At 47.1% G+C, this 17,692-nt stretch overlaps 1 protein-coding gene and 1 long non-coding RNA gene across 5 annotated transcripts in view; one reads left to right on the top strand and one right to left on the bottom strand.

Annotated features, from left to right (window-relative positions):
* The window catches only part of ITGB5 (integrin subunit beta 5), a 140,660-nt gene that overhangs the window by 38,755 nt on the left and 84,213 nt on the right, over nt 1–17,692 (top strand). For all 4 annotated transcript variants that reach the window (XM_036905410.2, XM_036905402.2, XM_036905392.2 and 1 more), the window contains exon 5: nt 2,716–2,884. In XM_036905410.2, coding sequence (XP_036761305.2) covers nt 2,716–2,884 — 169 coding nt within the window. The remainder of the gene's footprint in view (nt 1–2,715; nt 2,885–17,692) is intronic.
* Nucleotides 6,034–11,706, bottom strand: LOC130684039 (uncharacterized). The gene is made up of 3 exons (XR_008998159.1): nt 9,664–11,706; nt 8,614–8,705; nt 6,034–6,266 (listed from the first exon to the last, which is right to left on the bottom strand). It is a non-coding gene; the product is annotated as an uncharacterized LOC130684039 (long non-coding RNA).

Raw genomic sequence — 17,692 nt, 5'->3', positions numbered from 1 at the left:
ATGCAGAGAGGCCTAGTGCAGTGCTCAGCCTTGCACGGCCTGAGGCTTAGCATCCGCCCCCGTTAGAACCCTGCCCCAGGCCCGCAGGACCTCGCTCAGGCCCTGACACATTGCGAGCTCTTTGGCATGAGCTTCTGCCCCTTCCCACCTAGTCTCTGAGGTCCATTAACTTGTTGAGTGGTTTTCCTCTTCATTTCTGCGACCTGGGATTTCCCTGCTCAGCTTCCAATCTTGGCTACATATTCACATTTTAAAACATTATGTTTTATCCAGCGGTTCTCTAGGTTTAGAATGAGAGGAAGCTCTTTCCATGGCAGGTGGATCCGCAGTATTACCTTGGAGCATTTGGTTGTTTTCTGGATTTGCCCACATCTAGTGTCTCCAAATTGGATTCATTTTTTATATGCACATGTTCCCCAGGCTCTTTATGTATTTTATAAACATATATATTTTATTTACTTTTCTGGTTCATAAACCTAACTTACTAGCTCCCTGTGCATGGCCCAAACCTGGTCCCTTTGATACAGGCATGAGACCCCCAAACACTCAGACCTTCAGGTCATTCAGACAGCTCTTCCAGGGGTTCAATTAGATAACTAGTTTCAGGTGACATTGTATTCCAGTGAGTATGGAGACACTCAACAGGGTCTGTGTGCCAAAGAGGATGATGAGGTGACTGGCTTGGTTATAGTAAACTCTCTGCAATGAGAATTTCTCTCTGGCAAACATCTTCCAGTTCCCGGTTACTTAGTAGTAATTCTCTGCAGTAAAAATGTATCTACATATTGCTGTTTGCAGGAATGAAAGGGAAGAACTAAAAAAAAAAATGCAGAGGTAATTTAGCTGAGCTTCTCACAGCTTTTCTGGTTTTCTCGTTGAAAGGCAATTATTCTGTTTCTCCACACTTTCCTCAACCAGCTTGATCAACTGTGACAATAAACACACACCCGGGAAGTGCTAAATCACGGACCAGAACAACACAGAAGGGTGTGGTTGCTTGGAGGCAGAGAGGGAAGTGAGAGTTTGTGTGTATTTACTTCCTCCTGCGCCCATCCACTTGTCCAGTAACCACAGATGGGACCTTGGCTCAGTCCCTTCCTCCAGCTGGGAATGTAATTTCCATGACCCTTCACTTCATGGCAAAATGAAAAGTTTGGGTGGCCAGAGGTACAGGTCATAGGAGAGTTTGACCTGCCAGGCACAAGGTGCAGCGGAAGATCTGGGAAGGAAGGTGGAGGGAGTCAAAGGAAAGGCAAGTGGGAAGGGCCTGTAGCTGTGGCCCCCTGCCCGGAGGGAACTGTGGCCGCTGTGGAGGACTGTCCAGAGCCGGCTTGCTGTGAGTGACTGGTTGATGGAGCAGGTGCTGTACGTCCCGAAGGAAAATGGAATGGCCTCTCAGAAAGCTGAAGATTGCCTCCACTGGGGAAGAGGGGAGCCTGTCCACACCTGCCCTGGCGCCCACTTCTTGGCAGCAACAAAGCAAGATCCCCCAGAAGTTGCTGGGCCTGTTTCTCCTCCCATGCACACAGCTTGAATTGGGTCATAAAGACTCACCCAAGCCTCTTTCTTAGTGTTTTTCACCTTTTGATCTGAAATCAGAGAGGCTTCCTTCACAGGGCCACAAACCTGCACAGTCTGCTTCTCCAGCCTCTCTGCCCGTCCTTGCCCTTAACCCCTGGCACTGCGGCGCCACTGGTCTTCTCTGCACTGGGTCCTCCGGGGTCCCACCTGCCACCAGGCTCTTGCATGTGCATTTCTCTCTGGCCAGGATGCTCCTTCCCTCTTCCCTTTTACTGAGTGAACCTATTTGTGAAACCATGTAAGGCCCTCTCTTCCTATTTCACTGGCTATAAATCAGGCAGAAAATCTAGCCCTGTAACTGGGATCTAACTTCCTCCAGGAAGGGGGCCACTTGGTATCTCTACTACAGACTGAAGGTGAGATCGCCCAGTATTTCAGGAGAAAGACATGGCATTCACCTACTACTGAGATGTGACACTTCTTCTTTCCAAATTTCCACACAGAATTTTCCATTTGAAGGTAGTTTCTGGGTGACTTTCATTGTGTCTAGGAGAGCATTTACTATTGCCGTATCTATAGATTGGTGAAGAGGCAGAACATTTCATTCCTGTTCCATTTATCATTTGCTTGTGTGGTGGTCTCTGAGTAGGTTGACAAATATATAAATGGAATGTTAGTAAAACTTACTCTTCTGTGTCCCTTGGCACCTGCAGCAGCATAGCTGGTGTGAGAAGCCAGCTTCCTAGAGGACCTCTGTTCACCTTTCCCTCACTCGACATTGCCCACCTTCCTCAGCCAAGAAGAGCCTCCCCACCATGTGTCCTTTGCCATGGTGCCCATAGCATCTGTCCCTGGCATCTTTCAAGGTGCAAGTCAGGTAGCCTGCATGACATCTTCCTCTGACCATGGTCACCACTATTATCTCTAGTTCTTTGCACCATTTGTCCATTCCACTCACTCACAGCCTGGGATGTGCCATCTTGCCTGCAGGTTAAGGCTGGATACTCGGAGAGCAGGGGCTGTGTTATTATTTCTCTTTTTTCTCTCCCCTCTGTGCCATCCCAGGGGCACCTGTAGGTCCTGGGTAAATATTCACTGGTGATGTTCAAAGCGCTCAGTGAACGCACAGAGTACCTAGCTGTTTAAGATTTAGAGACAATGATGGAAAGTGACTCTTCTCTTCTTTCTCTCTAGTTACAAATTATTCCCAAACTGCGTCCCCTCCTTTGGGTTCCGCCATCTACTGTCTCTCACAGACAGAGTTGACAGCTTCAACGAGGAAGTTCGGAAGCAGCGAGTGTCCCGGAACCGTGATGCCCCCGAGGGGGGCTTTGACGCAGTTCTCCAGGCAGCGGTCTGCAAGGTAACTTCCTTTCTGCTCCTGTCCCTGCTCGGGAGCTCAAGGAAGAGAGCATTGGCCTGGGGGTTGGCGTGCCTGCTGGAGATGGCAGATTTTGAGTCACCCCCGCATGTGGCTACGGTCCACTCTTACATCAGAGGGTGAGCTCAGGGGACCTTTGGGAAAATCGACAGCAGTCTGATCAGCTGGAGCTCAAGGATGGACGGGGCTGGTGTGTGTCTCTGTGTCAGGGTGTGGCTGTGTGCAGTGGGAGACTGGCTTTTGCCAGAAGACTGCTGTTCTGTGTTTATGTATTTGGCTCTTTTGCTTCTTTTCAGGGGAAATAAGTAAAGGTCAAGCCATGTGCATAGAAGAAAGCCATATGTAGAACTTTCTGGCCCCATTTGGTAAACTTTAAAGATCGCTCTATTAGGGAGTCCAGTTATAAAAGAAAATTGCACACTATCTTTGGTTACATTTCTGTTTGTTTGTTTTTCTCCAGATTTTCTGTGATATATGAATCCAAAGGGAGGATATAGACTTAAGTCAGAAATTAATCCATGTTTTGAGAGGTTCCAATCTTAGAGAAATATATAAATGGAATGTTGGTAAAACTTACTCTTAAAATAATTTTCTACTGTCAAAACAACCCCATAACAACAACAAAAGATAAAAATAAAAATCACTCTTGAATTTGCTATTCCAGCACATGCTTTAAGTTTTTTATTATTAATTATTTATTAAGATATCGTTGGTAGGCATTTTTTAAAGGTATCATTGATAGACACTCTTGTGAAGGTTTCACATGAAAACCATTGTGGTTACTACATTCACCCATATTATCAAGTCCCCCCCATACCCCATTGCAGTCACTGTCCATCAGTGTAGTAAGATGCCACAGACTCACTATTTGCCTTCTCTGTGCTACACTGTTTTCCCCCTGACCCCACACCATGTGCACCAATCGTAATACCCCTCCATCCCCTTCTCCCTCTCTCCCCACCCAGCGTCCCCCACCCCTCCCCTTTGGTAACCGCTAGTCCTTCTTGGAGTCTGTGAGTCTGCTTCTGTTTTTGTCCTTCAGTTTTGCCTTATTGTTATACTCCACGAATGAGTGAAATGATTTGGTACTTGTCTTTCTTTGCCTTGCTTATTTCACTAGCATAATACCCTCTAGGTCCATCCATGTTGTTGCAAATGGGAGGATTTCTTTTCTTTTTATGGTTGAATAATATTTCATTGTGTATTTGTGCCACATCTTTTTTATTCATCTGTTGATGGACATTTAGGTTGCTTCCATATTTTGGCTATTGCAAACAGTGAAATCATTTTTAACAAATGCCATCCTTCCTGGTTTACCACAGCCTGCCTCATAATTGCCAATTTTGGACCTAGATTATAGCTTACCTTTTGATGAAAGACTATGTAACAATCATACCCTTAAAGAATATTTAAGGACTTAAGCAATACTAAAGTTAATGTATGAGAGGAATGGAAAGCAAGTGATAAAACAGTGTAACCACGTGATCCTATTTTGCAAATAAGAAAGAAAAACTTGAAAAAGATCAGACATAAATAGACTGAAATGTCAACAATAGCTGTCTTTGGTGATAGGATTATGTGTATTTTTTCAAATGTTCTTTGTGTTTATTTTATATTATATTTACTCACATTTCATCAATGACTATGATTTTTAAAAAAATTTACAATGGAACATTTCAAACATATAAAAGTGGAGAGAATAGTGAAATTATTCTCCCCATGTGCCCATTGTCCATCGTTAACAGTTACCAACTCGTAGCCAATCTTGATTCATTTGTATTCCCAATCACTTTATCCCCCACTATGTGAAGCAAATCACAGACATCATTTGTTTCAATGATATTTGGTTTTGTAATGATAATTAGATTTCAACAAGTTAGATTTTCAAAGTTCTTTTTTTTTGGAGTCCTAAGCATTCCTTATTTTGTTTACTGGGTTTTCTGCCTTCTCCTGATTTGCCCAGATGATAGGCCTTTCCACTAAATCCTGCAAATTGAATGTGACAGAGCCAGCAGGACCGAATGTCTCCCGTCAGAGATGAGTCTTAAAAAAGCTGGAGCTGGCGGGGCAGCCCCTCTGCAGCAGCAGACTTCCTCTGACCCCAGGCTTGGAGATGGAGCTGCTAACAGGCCCATCTCACAGCCCACAGGGGGTTCTTTGCTCTGGTTCATTGTAGTCTGGTTTCCTTGGAATAGTCGGTTAGCTATGAATTTGTGGGACTTAGGAGTATGGAATGTTTGCATGACCTACCTTAAATCCTGCCTCTGTGACCCGCATTCTAGTTCTTGGAGAGCTGTTCTGTACAAAAAGAAGGAAACTGTTTCTATTTAGGGCTCTATGTAGGATAAGGGCTTGCTTCTGAAAGTGGAAGTTTTGATGCTGCATTTCCGCAAAGGGGTCACTTTGCTGTAAGGGGCCATTTAACAGCAGGCGTACAGTAGGAGCACTCCTTCCATCAGTGCAGACGTTTTCTCCCCCAATGTGCTGTACCCAGCTGGGTGGGAATGAAGAGACGCCATTGCCCTTCATTTCGCCTTTACCTGGAAACCTGTTCTTGAACCTGTTTATACTTTCTCTTGGTCAGAATAGTCATTTCCCCATGACCACTTTTATTCCTCTCCCAGTACTTTCTGGAAGTTGACTCTGAGGTGTTCATTCTGAAATTGTATAGGTGGAAGTGTGCTGAAAGGTTCACATGGGCCGCTTTCCTATTTTCCCCAAACGGGGAGTGTCCTTGGCCTGGGGAGACAGAGCAAGACAGCCGAGAGCTCTGCTCCCAGCTGTCCGTCACCCCCTGCTGTTCCTCATGGCTCCTAGTCAAAGAGCTTACCTGCAGGTCAGAGCTTGGCTGGGTAGGTCCTGGCCGCACAGCGCAGGGCTCTGTGGGCTGCGGCGCAAGGCTCTGTGGGCTGCTTTCTCCAGTCAGGCAGAAAATAAGATTGGTGAAACCCAGCACTCTCCCCTTGGCCTCAGCTTCTGGAACCCTGGCTTTCATCCTGCACACCCTTCAGACAGATTTTTAGTTCTCATTCTCTGATTTTGCACTGTGTGTTAAAATTTTAAGCTCTTCTCAGAAATAGAGGAATGAGTAAGTCTCAAAAGTAAACAAAGGAAGTTTGTGAGCTGAGTGAAAAAGCTTTGGCGTGGATTGGACCCTTTATTCCTTTGCTGGTGGGAACATCGGAATTGAAAAATGGAGACCAAGCTTCACGCCAGCAAGACTCTGCAGGAATGCAGATTCTGTGAACTTCTGGAAACAAAACAGTGGCTGCCCTCACTCAGCCGTCATCCATGCCCCAGATGGTTTGTGTGCATTCTGTCTGATTCTCACAATGGTCCTTGGGTGTATGGGTGGTGATGGTTCCTGGTTTACAGATGAGGAAACTTGGGGCTTCATTCAAGTTGTTATTAGTAAGGGGTAGAGCCAGGATTTTAACGAGATCTGGCTGAGGCCGAAGCCCAAGTCCTGGGCGCTTTGGGAAATGGTGACAGTGCTGTGGAGTGTGGGCAGGACTCTGTTTAGAGTCATGTGGTTCTGATTGAGGCTCAGCCTTTTCTGCAGTTGACTGGCCCCGTGGAGGCCCGCTGAGCTCTCTGGGTCTCAGAATGCTCCTCTGGGAAAAGCAGGGAGGTGGGACTGCAGGGGGATCTCCACGATGCCCTTCACCTGTCAGCGCAGTGGCCCCTGTGCTCAGAGATCTTGGTTTTACTTTTTTGTCTCACTTGGTGCTTGAGCCCGGGGCCAGGGAGGAGCTGTGACAGATACCAGAAGAGGGTGGGGAAAGCCCAGCCCCTGGAGCCAGATACCACCCTGTGAGGGTCCCACTCTGCTTCCACTCCACGCCCTCCCCTCTCTCGGCCTCCTGCAGAGTTGATTTGGTTTCTTTTGACATGTTGCCTGATTTCTTTTAGACCTCAGGATAATGTGTGGGTTTTTCCAAGCCTGAGTTGAGAAATGTAGGCATTGCCTTTCTTCCCTTGAGGAGGGCAGCCGCCGCTGGGGCCTTCACGGCAGCCAGAGGGCCCGCACGTTCTGTCCTCTTGCTGTCTGGGGTATCTGTCTTGGCACGTGTGAGCTGCTTCTGCTGGCAGATCTCACCATAGATTCTGGGCTTCTTCCACCCCCACCCTGCTTGCTCTCCTGTGGTTCAGTGTCTGGGAAACCCCACGAAAGTAGTGAGTTTGCCTGTGGCCCTGGGAAGCTTTGGGGGCTGTGTGCAGGTATGCCAGCCCCCCACCCACCCAGCGTTCTGGTCACAGGTGGGAAGGGTCCCCTTGGTTTTCTGTTTTGCAGATGGTTGTGGTTTAATTGCACTTTTGAGTCACTCGACTGGTTTGGCCCCTGAGGGGCTGTTTTCTTTATCCTGCCTCCTGCCTGTGGGCTGTGCTTGGCTTCACTGCCTGCTGACAGCTGCTAGTCCTGACAAGAGGGGTGGGGACTGCCTGAATCACAACCCAGAAGTGTCCCAAGTGAGCGTGTCTGTCTCTCTATCCTCCAGCATAAGCCTCTGGCGCTCACCTAGAGGGTGTCCGTGCCCCGTGGTTGCCCTGGCTGCTGAGGCCAGGGAAGAGCCCCCATGGGGGAAGGTCAGGAGGTCCCTGCACGACAAAGCCTGCATTTCTGAACCTGGCCGGGACGTTAGATTTTCATGTCAACTTAGGAGCTCCTGTTGCTTTAAATGGCCATTTGGCGAAAAGGACAAGAGAGAAGGATTTATTCCTGGGCTCTTTTGGCACTTTCTGTCCCACCCTCCACCCTGCCTGTGTATTCCAGCCACAGGGACATGGAGTCAGTTACTCTGACTCATGTGGGGCCCTTTGCACATGTCATTTCCTCTATTTAGAATACTCCTCCCCTGTATTCCTGCTTTTCTTTTCTTTTCTTATTCATAGGCTATTTTTTTAGAGCAGTTTTAGGTTCACAGTAAGATTGAGCACAATGTACTCAGAGTTCCTCTATTTCCCGCACGTGCCCCTGGCGTCCCCCACCATCAACATCCCACCAGCATGGCACGTCTGTTACAATCCATGAGCCAATGCTGACACATCGTTGTCACCCCAAGCCCATTGTTTATATTGGGGTTCACTCTTGGTGTTGTACATTCTGTGGGTCTAGACAAATAAATGTATAATAACATGTATCTGCCATTGTTGTATCACACAGAATTATTTCACTGCCCTGAAAATTCCCTGTGCTTCCCCTCTTCTCACTTTCCTCCCTTCTCACCTGCCTGCTTTCCTTTGGATTTCTGACCTCTGCCTTCTTCTGTCTCAGACCTCTGCTTTCGTGCTGTGTGCTGAGAGGCCTTCCATGACTGGTGCTCCTGCCGAGGCCAGAGTCCCTGAGCACCAGCCCTCGGTCCCATCTATTCTGGTTACCATTTTATTTTATTTCGACCACTCCTTGAGTGATGTGTACCTCCCGTGCAAGACAGTGAGCCCCCTGAAGGCAGCGACCACATCTCTTTTAACAAGACTGTATTTCCTCAGCACCCAGCTCGCTCCCTGGCATCTAACAGGTCCTCCTTAAACATTTGGTGAAGTAACAGATGCTTTGGTCTCAGAGATTCCTTTATACTTCTGAAGTTTAGGACTCCCAGGTCTCCCTGGCTCCCTGCCCTCCCGTTACACTAGGTCACCTCCATGTCATCTACAGTGCTTCCTACATGGCCACTAAGGCAGAACCACAAATACTGTTACTTAGCAAATACCTTCCAGTTCAGTAAGTAGTTGTTGAGTGCCCGAAGGGTCTGGTAAGAAAGAGTCCCCGTCCTCAGGGATTTGATTTGAGCTTGCAGATCCACTAGAAGGTAAAGAAACAACCTGCTTATAAACATTAGAAGGAACATAGGAAGTTAGTGGTGTTTGACTATTGCTGATATTTGACACTTGACTACTGATAGTTTTTTCTACACAAATAGACAGTTCTTAGGGCTAAGCCATATTCATTCCAAATGCTTCTCTTCTTCAGGTCAGATTGGATTCTGCTGTAGAGTCCACATCAGACATAGTCTGCTGCATGTTGCTGGGACTTGGGCTCAAAGTGAATGTTTAAATCCTGACTCACCAGCCAAGATTTCTTTTGCCAAGGAAAGAAATACTACCCTTTTGCCCTTCTTCAGTTTAACCACAGAAAAAAGACTTCAAAAATATGTTTAAAAAGACTTGGAGAATATGGATGGAAGTAAGAGAAACAAACTACTAGTAGGAAGATGTTTATTGTCATAAAGGCTTAAATGTCAGCATGACTGGGAGACTCAGTCACAGTGAGAATCTAACCTTGGTTTTCCTTGTGTGCTATGTGGGACTCCAGACTGGTGCCCAAGCTCAGATCTGCTATGGGGTCTGCTCCAGGTTGGGTGCTGTGAGGGGTGCATAGATAAATAAGCCACAGCTCCCATCCCTGTAGCATCAGTCCTGTGGGAAGACAGGTGCCTGTACAACTGCATAAGGTACCTGCCGCATACACAGACTCTATGGAAGGTCTGGCCCCACAGGACCCAGGGGCTGAATCAGTGTTCTCCTTAAGGGAGCCTTGGTCTCTGCCCTGAGGCTCCAGTGCAGATGATACTGGTCCCCATTGGCAGAATGCTTTGTGAGAGTAGGCTGTCTGCCAGGCACTTCCCAGGGCTTATTTTACTTAACCCTCTGACGGTGGTTTACTGTCCCCTTCTGATGAGAAAGCAGACCTAGAAAGGTTGACTAACTTCTCGAAGGTCTTATAGCTAGAAATGACAGAGCAGAGATGGAACTGTATCCACCCAACTGGGTCCAAAGCCGGAATTCTTAACCTTGACATAAGAGTGCCTGCTGTCTTCTGCGGTCATAGGGTTAGAGGAGTGGGAGGCTCATGCTTCCAAAAAGAGCGCAGTTCTTGTCTGAGGAACCGATGCGGTTTCCCACATGACCCGGTTTGCCAGCAGGAGAGCAGGACAGGACGGTGCATTCCCCGGGGAACACAGCCCATGTTCTTCCTCAGGCGCTTACTCAGGCACTGTGAGTTTCCTGTTTACCAGAAACAGTTATGACCTGGCTCTGCAGTCCTCAGCAGTTCCCGGGGAGACCGGCAGCACGGTGCCAAGGTCAGCGTGCTCACAGAGCCCAGCCCTCCTCAGTGGGCATGCTGACCCGTGCCCTTACCTTCCCAATCTGCAAAATGGAAACTGTCCTCGGACACCTGCCTTCTCTTTAATTATTCAGAGCGTGTCTCAGAACCACTGGTTCTGTTGTTTGACTCTCACAGGTCGGCCTGTGGTGAGACACTTTTTCAGAGAGTGGATCTTTTTCAGCGGTGAGGGAGCACATGGCAGGTGACTCTCCAGTGACAACTGGGGCACAGGGACTGTTGACACCTGGCTGAGGACCCCTTCACTTGGGTGACCGTTCATTTTAATTAGATTACCCTGAGATAGAGAACAATGTAGTTTAAAGCTAGTGCTTCTGTCTCTTCACTGAAACTGCCCCTGGGACTGCATCTTGATTCCAGGCCTCCTGCATGTTGGAACACTGTGTACCAGGGAGCATTGCGCGCATTGTCTCCAAACACGCAAGCCAACCCCCATCCTGGCAGCATTCTCTGAGGTGTTCTAAGGCAGCTGAGTGGGACAGCAGCTTTTCTCAGGGTCCCAGGAATCTGCATTCCTGGTCCTCCCTTGCACTCTCCCCCAGGGACATCCTTGAGGCTGCCCTTCCCACTTGTCACATGCTGCTGTGGTCACGTGGCTAAGCAAGTCACTATGAAGGGGACTTGGGGACCCACAGGCTTTCTGTGGACCAGTGGGAAGAGTCAGCTGTCTCACACATCATGCACTGCAGGCATGCAGGATGCAGTCCCAGCCCTGCTTTCCTCTGTGAGGTCAAACCGCATCCAGGGAGCCACTTCTGCCTCAGGGGCGGTTTAAGACAGACCAGACAGGGAGGGCTCCAGGGAGGGCGCGGTGGTGGGCGAGTGGATGGTGCTGAGTGTGGAAACCACACCTGCGGAGGAGCGGTTAAAGGTTAACCAGGAGGAGAGGCAGCACAGAGGGAAGTGTGTTACTTGACTTCAGACACTCTTACAGAGGAGGGAGTAGACGCCTCTGTCTGTCCAGGGGATGTACCAGGGTACCTGCAGGGAAGCAGGCTTGAGTTGAAGGAAAGGGAGAATTTTCTAGTAAGGACCTCTGCTCATCAGTGGAGCAGGCTGCCAGATGTGGCAGTGAATGTGCGGGTGGGCTCCCTGTCCACATGGTGGGTACCAGACAGAGAAGCTTTGCACTCGGGAGCCTTCCACCTTGAGGTGCTGCATGTTTCCTCCAATCAGTTTCTCTGCCCAGGAGCCACTATTGCTTTTGTCCTGTAGCAGCCGTCGAGCCTGTCTTCTGTGGTTGTCGGCAGTGCACCCTCTAAGCCATTGTGTTTGGCCACCATGACCATGAATTCTACTGTATGTGCTCATTTGCATGCATGCACTGCTTCTGTGAGCTGATGCCTAGAAAAACTTCCTTGGCTCCTAATGGAGCCACTTTACCGTGTGGATGAAAGTTCCGAGGGACGCAGGGAGAGACTGGAGGTGGCTGGGGGAGGATGGAAGTCTATTCTTTGTCCCTTGAGTGAGTGACTTTTCTCTGTCAGACTTTGCAGCCCCTGAGGGTAACACCTTCCAACCTCAGAAACCAAATTACCCACAGGATGGAGGCTCATGTCCTCAAAGAGAAATGACGTCCCTTACTGTGTAGCGCTTGTTTCCCTCTTCCCCTGTCCACATACTGTCTGGGGCCAGTTGTTAGAGGTAGATAAGCCAGCAAGTCTGTCTGCATTCTCTGGAGGGACCAATTTTTCTTTTTCTTTGTTTCTTTTTAATTTTATTTTGGTATCATTAATCTACAATTACATGAAGGACAATATGTTTACTAGGCTCCGCCAGTCACTGTCCATCAACATAGTAAGATGCTGTAAAGTCACTACTTGTCTTCCCTGTGTTGCACAGCCCTCCCCGTGCCCCCCCCCCACACTATACATGTTAATCGTAATGCCCCCTTTGGGACCAATTTTTCTTTATTTCTCAAAGCCTGGAAGGCCTGGACTTCCCTCCCCATTCCTGCTTCCCCTTGTCGTGTTCTACTGCCTGCTCTCTGCCATTTCTCAGCTGCAGATCCCCTGGACTGACTTTCAGGCCTGGATGCTCAGGTGCCCTGGTCACCATTCCCACAGATGTGTGGCCCCTCTGCCCTCCTCCGTCCTCCTGCAGTTTGTGTCAGACGATCCCAGGGCCCTGCTGCCCCCCTTTCTGCAATTCCCATTTCGCTTTCTCCGACTCAGTGAATGATGGGCGATTTAATTAAGTTTGCACTTAAGTTAGCTCCTTAATTCTTCCCGTATTTATAAGTTTAAAAGATGTCGATTAGATTCCAAAGGATACTAAATAGTTAGTGGAAGTGTGAGTGATGTGACCCAGACATTGTGAGGGAGGGATTGTGGTGCCCACGTCTGGTCGTGTGTATGTGTCTGCTCGTCACTGCTCCCCAGGGCTGAGGATGTGCCAGGTTCAGTGCTTGATTTCTGGGGTGTGGGTGTCTGGCTCCAGCCCTTGTTGGACTGGTTGGTCCCTACAAAACTAGAGGGTTTGCCTCCTGGGAACTGGGTGGAATCAGAGATTCTGGGCCCGGTGATGGCTGCCCTGGACACTCATCGCTCCTGACACGTGTCCAGAGTCGGATGGCTGCTTTTCACATTGCACAGCCACCTGCCTGCATATCTGGCTCTCCAGAGCAGCTGACGTAAACCTGGTTCACAGAACACATCGCTCTGGGGTGGTGGGAGGCAGGCTTGTAGTCAGGAGAAAGGTGAGCCTCGGGCTTTGCTTGCTCACCTGAGAGTTTAGGAAGGGAAGGGCAAGACTTTGCAGAGCATGTGTGACATTGCCCAGAGGCTCTGGCTCAACACAGGCTGTGGGGATGGACTGAAAGACAGAATTGACAGTCTGGGTGCCAGGTTTCTAGCAAAGCATTTGGTGGTCCCGTTGTCAGAAATGGGCAGGTCTAGAGGGGTAGTTGACTGGCATGAAGATAGTGCGGCAGCTCCAGATGAGTTGAGTTCCAGGTGGTGGCAGATGCGTTTGGCTTTTGGGACGGACCCTAGAGTAAAGGTCAGAAGGGAGGTCAAGTGGGGATGTGATTGCGAGTCATCCGAGTAGATGTGAGAACTTGGATAAATCTCCACAAGGAGGGTGCTATCTTTGACTTCAGCCACCGGCTGGGAGGAGGCAGTGGTGAGCGGCTGGAGTGGTAGTGTCCCAGAACCAAGGGCAGGGGGGCTTGAAGGAGGCACAAGTCACAACAGAGAGGCCACGAGAGTAGCGCCTGGTGATTGGTGACACCTGTAGTGGGAGGCTCCCAAACTTGGCTGCACAGTAGACTCATCTGGGGAATTTAAAACCCTGATGGCTAGGCTGCAGGTCAGCGCAGTTAAGTCAGGACACTGGAGCATCAGCATTGTTAAAGCTCCTGGGGACCCTAAAGCTAATCCAGGGCAGGAAATAGTGTGTGTGTGTGTGTGTGTGTGTGTGTGTGTGTGTGTGTGTGTGTGTGTGTGTGTGTGTGTGTTAGTGTTTGAGAGAGACAGATGGGTGTGTGTGTGTGTGTGTGTGTGTGTGTGTGTGTGTGTGTGTGTGTGTGTGTTAGTGTTTGAGAGAGACAGATGGGCAGACAGAGAGCTTCCATCTTAGTCATAGAGGGAGGTCAGGTTGTAAGGAATTGAGGGAAAGGAAATTGAGGCAATAAGTCTGCCAGACTTAAAAAAGGCAAGTGATAAGAGGTTGGTGGAGTAGGTGGGAGGAAAGAAGGGCTATTATTCATGGGTCATAAGCCTATTTGGGGGGAAGGAACCAGAGGAGAGACTGACTGATGGAACAGATCATCCAGCGAGGGTGGAATTTGGGGGTGCAATCCTTTGTGAAGGCCAGGGGTGAAAGGCACCCTGGGCTGTGGAGCAGACACTGGGAGCCCCTGGGGAGAGACTTGAGGCCAGTCCAGACACCTGTGTGTGTTGGTGATGAAAAAGGTAGCCTCCTGAGCCAGGGTGGGCTTTGGGAGTTTGAAGGCTGAAACAGACCTTGTGCTGAATTTGGTGCAGCTTTGCCCAGCAAACAAAGAGAATTTACATGAATCACTGTTGTGGCCAGGTGCCAGATTTCTTGCTTCCAAGTCCAGTGTGTTTCTGTCCCGCCCAACCTCTGACATTTTCATCAGAGGGTTGACCTCTATTACATTTAATGAAATTGGCTTTTAAAAATTTTGCTTTTACTCTGAGACATGAAGAAAACTTAGCTAACTAAATCATTTTTTTCCCTCTTAAAATGGTTCTTTTCTATAAAAGAATACATTTAATCTAAATATAAAAAATGCAGGTAAGCAGAAAGGAGATAAACATTACCTACAACCCTGCATTCCAGAGTTTGGATTGTGTGCTTCTGGATTACAGACTTAAGTCACAGATTGCAGCTCCATGGAAAGACTGTTTGCCACGTAGACAATGAGCTGGGTGCTCCTTCTGTGCCATCTTGTTTAATCCTCTCCGCAGCCCTATTTTATCGGTACTATTATTGTCTCCATCTTACAGCTGAGAAGCTGGGACCGGTAAGGATGAAGTAGTGACTTGCCCAAGGTCACAGGGGCAAAGCTGAGGCAGGTGTGGGGCTGAACCAAGATTTGCCAGATACCTGAGCCCCGTGCCTAATTGTTACGGCTTTCCCGGTGCGTGACTGACATTCAGGCTATTCATGTATCTTACTGCATTTAAGTGACTTTCCAAGCAAACCAAGCCTTCTTTACAACAGCTTTATTGAGCATTAATTAATTGATGGATGATAGCGTATACTTATTACAAGTGTACAGTTGACAAATTTTGACCTATCTCTATATACACCCATTTGACATATATGCTCATAATCAAGATAATGAATACAATGTTCTCTCAGCCAAAAGAGCATTTGTGCTCCTTTGTCATCTCTCCCCCTGTGCCTCCTGCCTGCTTATCCCTGGCAGCCCCTAATGTGCTTGCCGTCACTCTACATCCATTTGCATTTGCACATTAGGTATATACTCTGTTTTGGCCTGGCTTACTCCACTCAGCACAGCTATTTTGAGATTCATCTGTGCTTTTCAGTGTCTGCCTTCATTCCTTTTGTACTGAATAGTATTCTGCTGTATGGATATACCATAGTTTTTCTCCCTCCACCTGCTGATGGATATTTGGGTTGTTTGGGATATTTTGGTAGTTTTTGCCTATTATTACAAATAGAGACATTATAAATGTTTATGTTCAGATCTTTGTATGGATAAATGCTTTTATTTATCATGGGGCAATGCTTAGGAATGGGATGACCGGGTCATGTGGTGTGTGTTGAACTTTTTAAGAAGCTGCCAGACCATTTTCCAAAGCACATGTATCATTTTACATTCCTACCGTCAGTGTATGACAGTTCCATTTCCTCTTCATCTCCTCCAACATTTGCTGTGGCCAGTCGTTTTGATTTTAGCCCTTCTGTTAGGGCTGTGGAAGAATCTCATTGTGGTTTTAATTAATGGAAGGCTCTTTAGACTTTTCGGTCCACAGGGCTTGTGACAGTTGTGGAGTTGCCCACATCAGTAGTAAAAGAAGAGATGTAAAAATTATTTCCAGTCTTAGAGTAGTAATTACCCATCCTTTTTCTCGTCCCTCTTATGTGCTAAGTGGTTTTTAATATACAATGTCTAAACCTAGCATCAGCTCCAAAATAGGATTATCTCCATTTTATGGATGAAGAAACCGAGTTGAGAGGGGGGAAGTGAGTCAGACTCAGGGTCTCACAGAGCAAAGTGAAGATTTGAACGCAGCTCCATCTGGCGCAGAGCTCACGTACCCTGGCCTCATTGCCATATTCCATTTTGTAGTCATTCCTTTTTTTTTTTTAATTCCACTTCCCCACTATTGCTTTCTGCCCCAAACACGGAATACAGAACTTAAGCCTTCAAAGTCAGAAAATTATTTCTAATATAAGTTCTTTGTGGAGTCAGTGCTTATAAAATCTCTAAGCCCCAAAGCCTGGGGGAATGAGTAAGCAAGCCCTGACTCATTCTCTGCACCCCAACCACTGGGCCAGGTTTGCTAACATCACTATGTAACAAGAGTCTACTTCAGAGAAAACAATTGTTAGTGTGCTGCACCACTTTTCAATTATGGAGCTATTTCTGGTCCAGATATAACTGTTCAATTCAACATTTATCTTGGATCCAGCAGTCAGTCATTCATTAGTAGCGAGCCTACTATGTACTTTCATGAATTACCTCACTTACTACACACACACACACACACACACACACACACACACACTCTGAGCCTGTGTACTTTCGTGAATTACCTCACTTACTACACACACAAACACACACACACACACCACCCCTCATTCTGTCTCCCTGTATGATTGGGTAGTGTAGCTTTGTGGTTAAGAGACAGGCCATCTAAATCTGGCTTCTCTGGTCCTTACTAGTCAGTGCCCTTGGGCTAGTTACTTAACATCTCTGAACACCAGATTTCTCATCCACAAGTTGGCAATATATTACCTGCTTCACGAGCGTTGCCCTGAAGATTAAATGGAATGTTAAGTTTTATCATTCCTGTTTTACTAGCCAGAGAAAAGCTTTAAGGTGTTAAGTAATTTGGCCAAAGCTCCAGAGGTAATTAGGGGTGGCAACAAAATTAAAGTGCCCATCTTTAGGCACCCACAGTCCGTGTAGCTCAGTCTCCTTGCTGATCTCCTTCAGGTTCCTATAAGTCCCTTGAGAAGCTGGAGTGGAAGAAAAGGAGACTGAGGAAGTTTAATAACAGAGCCACCATTCAAAGCCTAGTCTTATAATAGTACTTGCTTATTAAAGACAGTTTGAAAAAATGGGTAAAAGAAAACAATATTGCCCATAATATCAATCCCAACCACATTATGGCATATTTTGTTTCAATCTCTCTTACTCTCTTCGAAATAGAAGGTTGTGCTTGTTTCTTACATAGTGTGTAATCACACTGTGGCTATGGGGCTGTTATTTTTCACTTGAGATTAGACATGTCAATACATAATTTCATGCTTCTTATGAAATCATTTCCAATGGCTAGAGAGGAGATACCTCAGTTTACTTAACTATTCCTGATAGTAGGATGTCCACATCTTTCCCTTTTTGTCACTGTTAGTAAGAGTACCGCTGTGCATGTTTCAGAACAGTTCTTGTAGGTAGAGCCCCCTCAAGCAGAATCACTGAGTGAAAAGATACATATTTAAGGTTTTTTTCAAGTCAGTGTTTTGAGGGATAATGTACATAAAGTTCACCCTTTTTAGGTGGAAAGTCTTAAGCCATAATTAAGATGTAGATCATTTCTGTCATCCCAGAGGGTTTCCTAGTGTCTCTTTATTGTCAGCTCTTCCCTTTACTCTCAGCCTTTGACAACCACCCATCTGTATCTGTCCCTGTATTTTTGTCTTTTGCTGAATATCATATAAGTGGAGTTACATTACACTCAGCTGCCTTTTGAGTCAGGATTTTTTTCACTTAATGTAATGCTTTGTAGATTCACCCAAGTTGTGTGGATTAGTAGTTTGTTCCTTTTCTGTCCATTGTGTGGATGAAACATACCTGTTCACCAGTTGATGGGCATTTGGGTTGTTAGTAAGTTTTTGGTGATTATGAATAGCTGCTGTAAATATTTGCATGGAAGTTTTAATTTGAACCTAAGTTTTCATTCCTCTTGGGTAAAAACCAAAGAGTGGGATTACTAGGTTGATGA

This window comes from Manis pentadactyla, chromosome 1, assembly GCF_030020395.1.
Source record: "Manis pentadactyla isolate mManPen7 chromosome 1, mManPen7.hap1, whole genome shotgun sequence".
NCBI classification, from domain to species: Eukaryota; Metazoa; Chordata; class Mammalia; order Pholidota; family Manidae; genus Manis; species Manis pentadactyla.
Note: the sequence above shows the minus strand (reverse complement) of the source record. Positions and strands in the feature narration are given on the sequence as shown.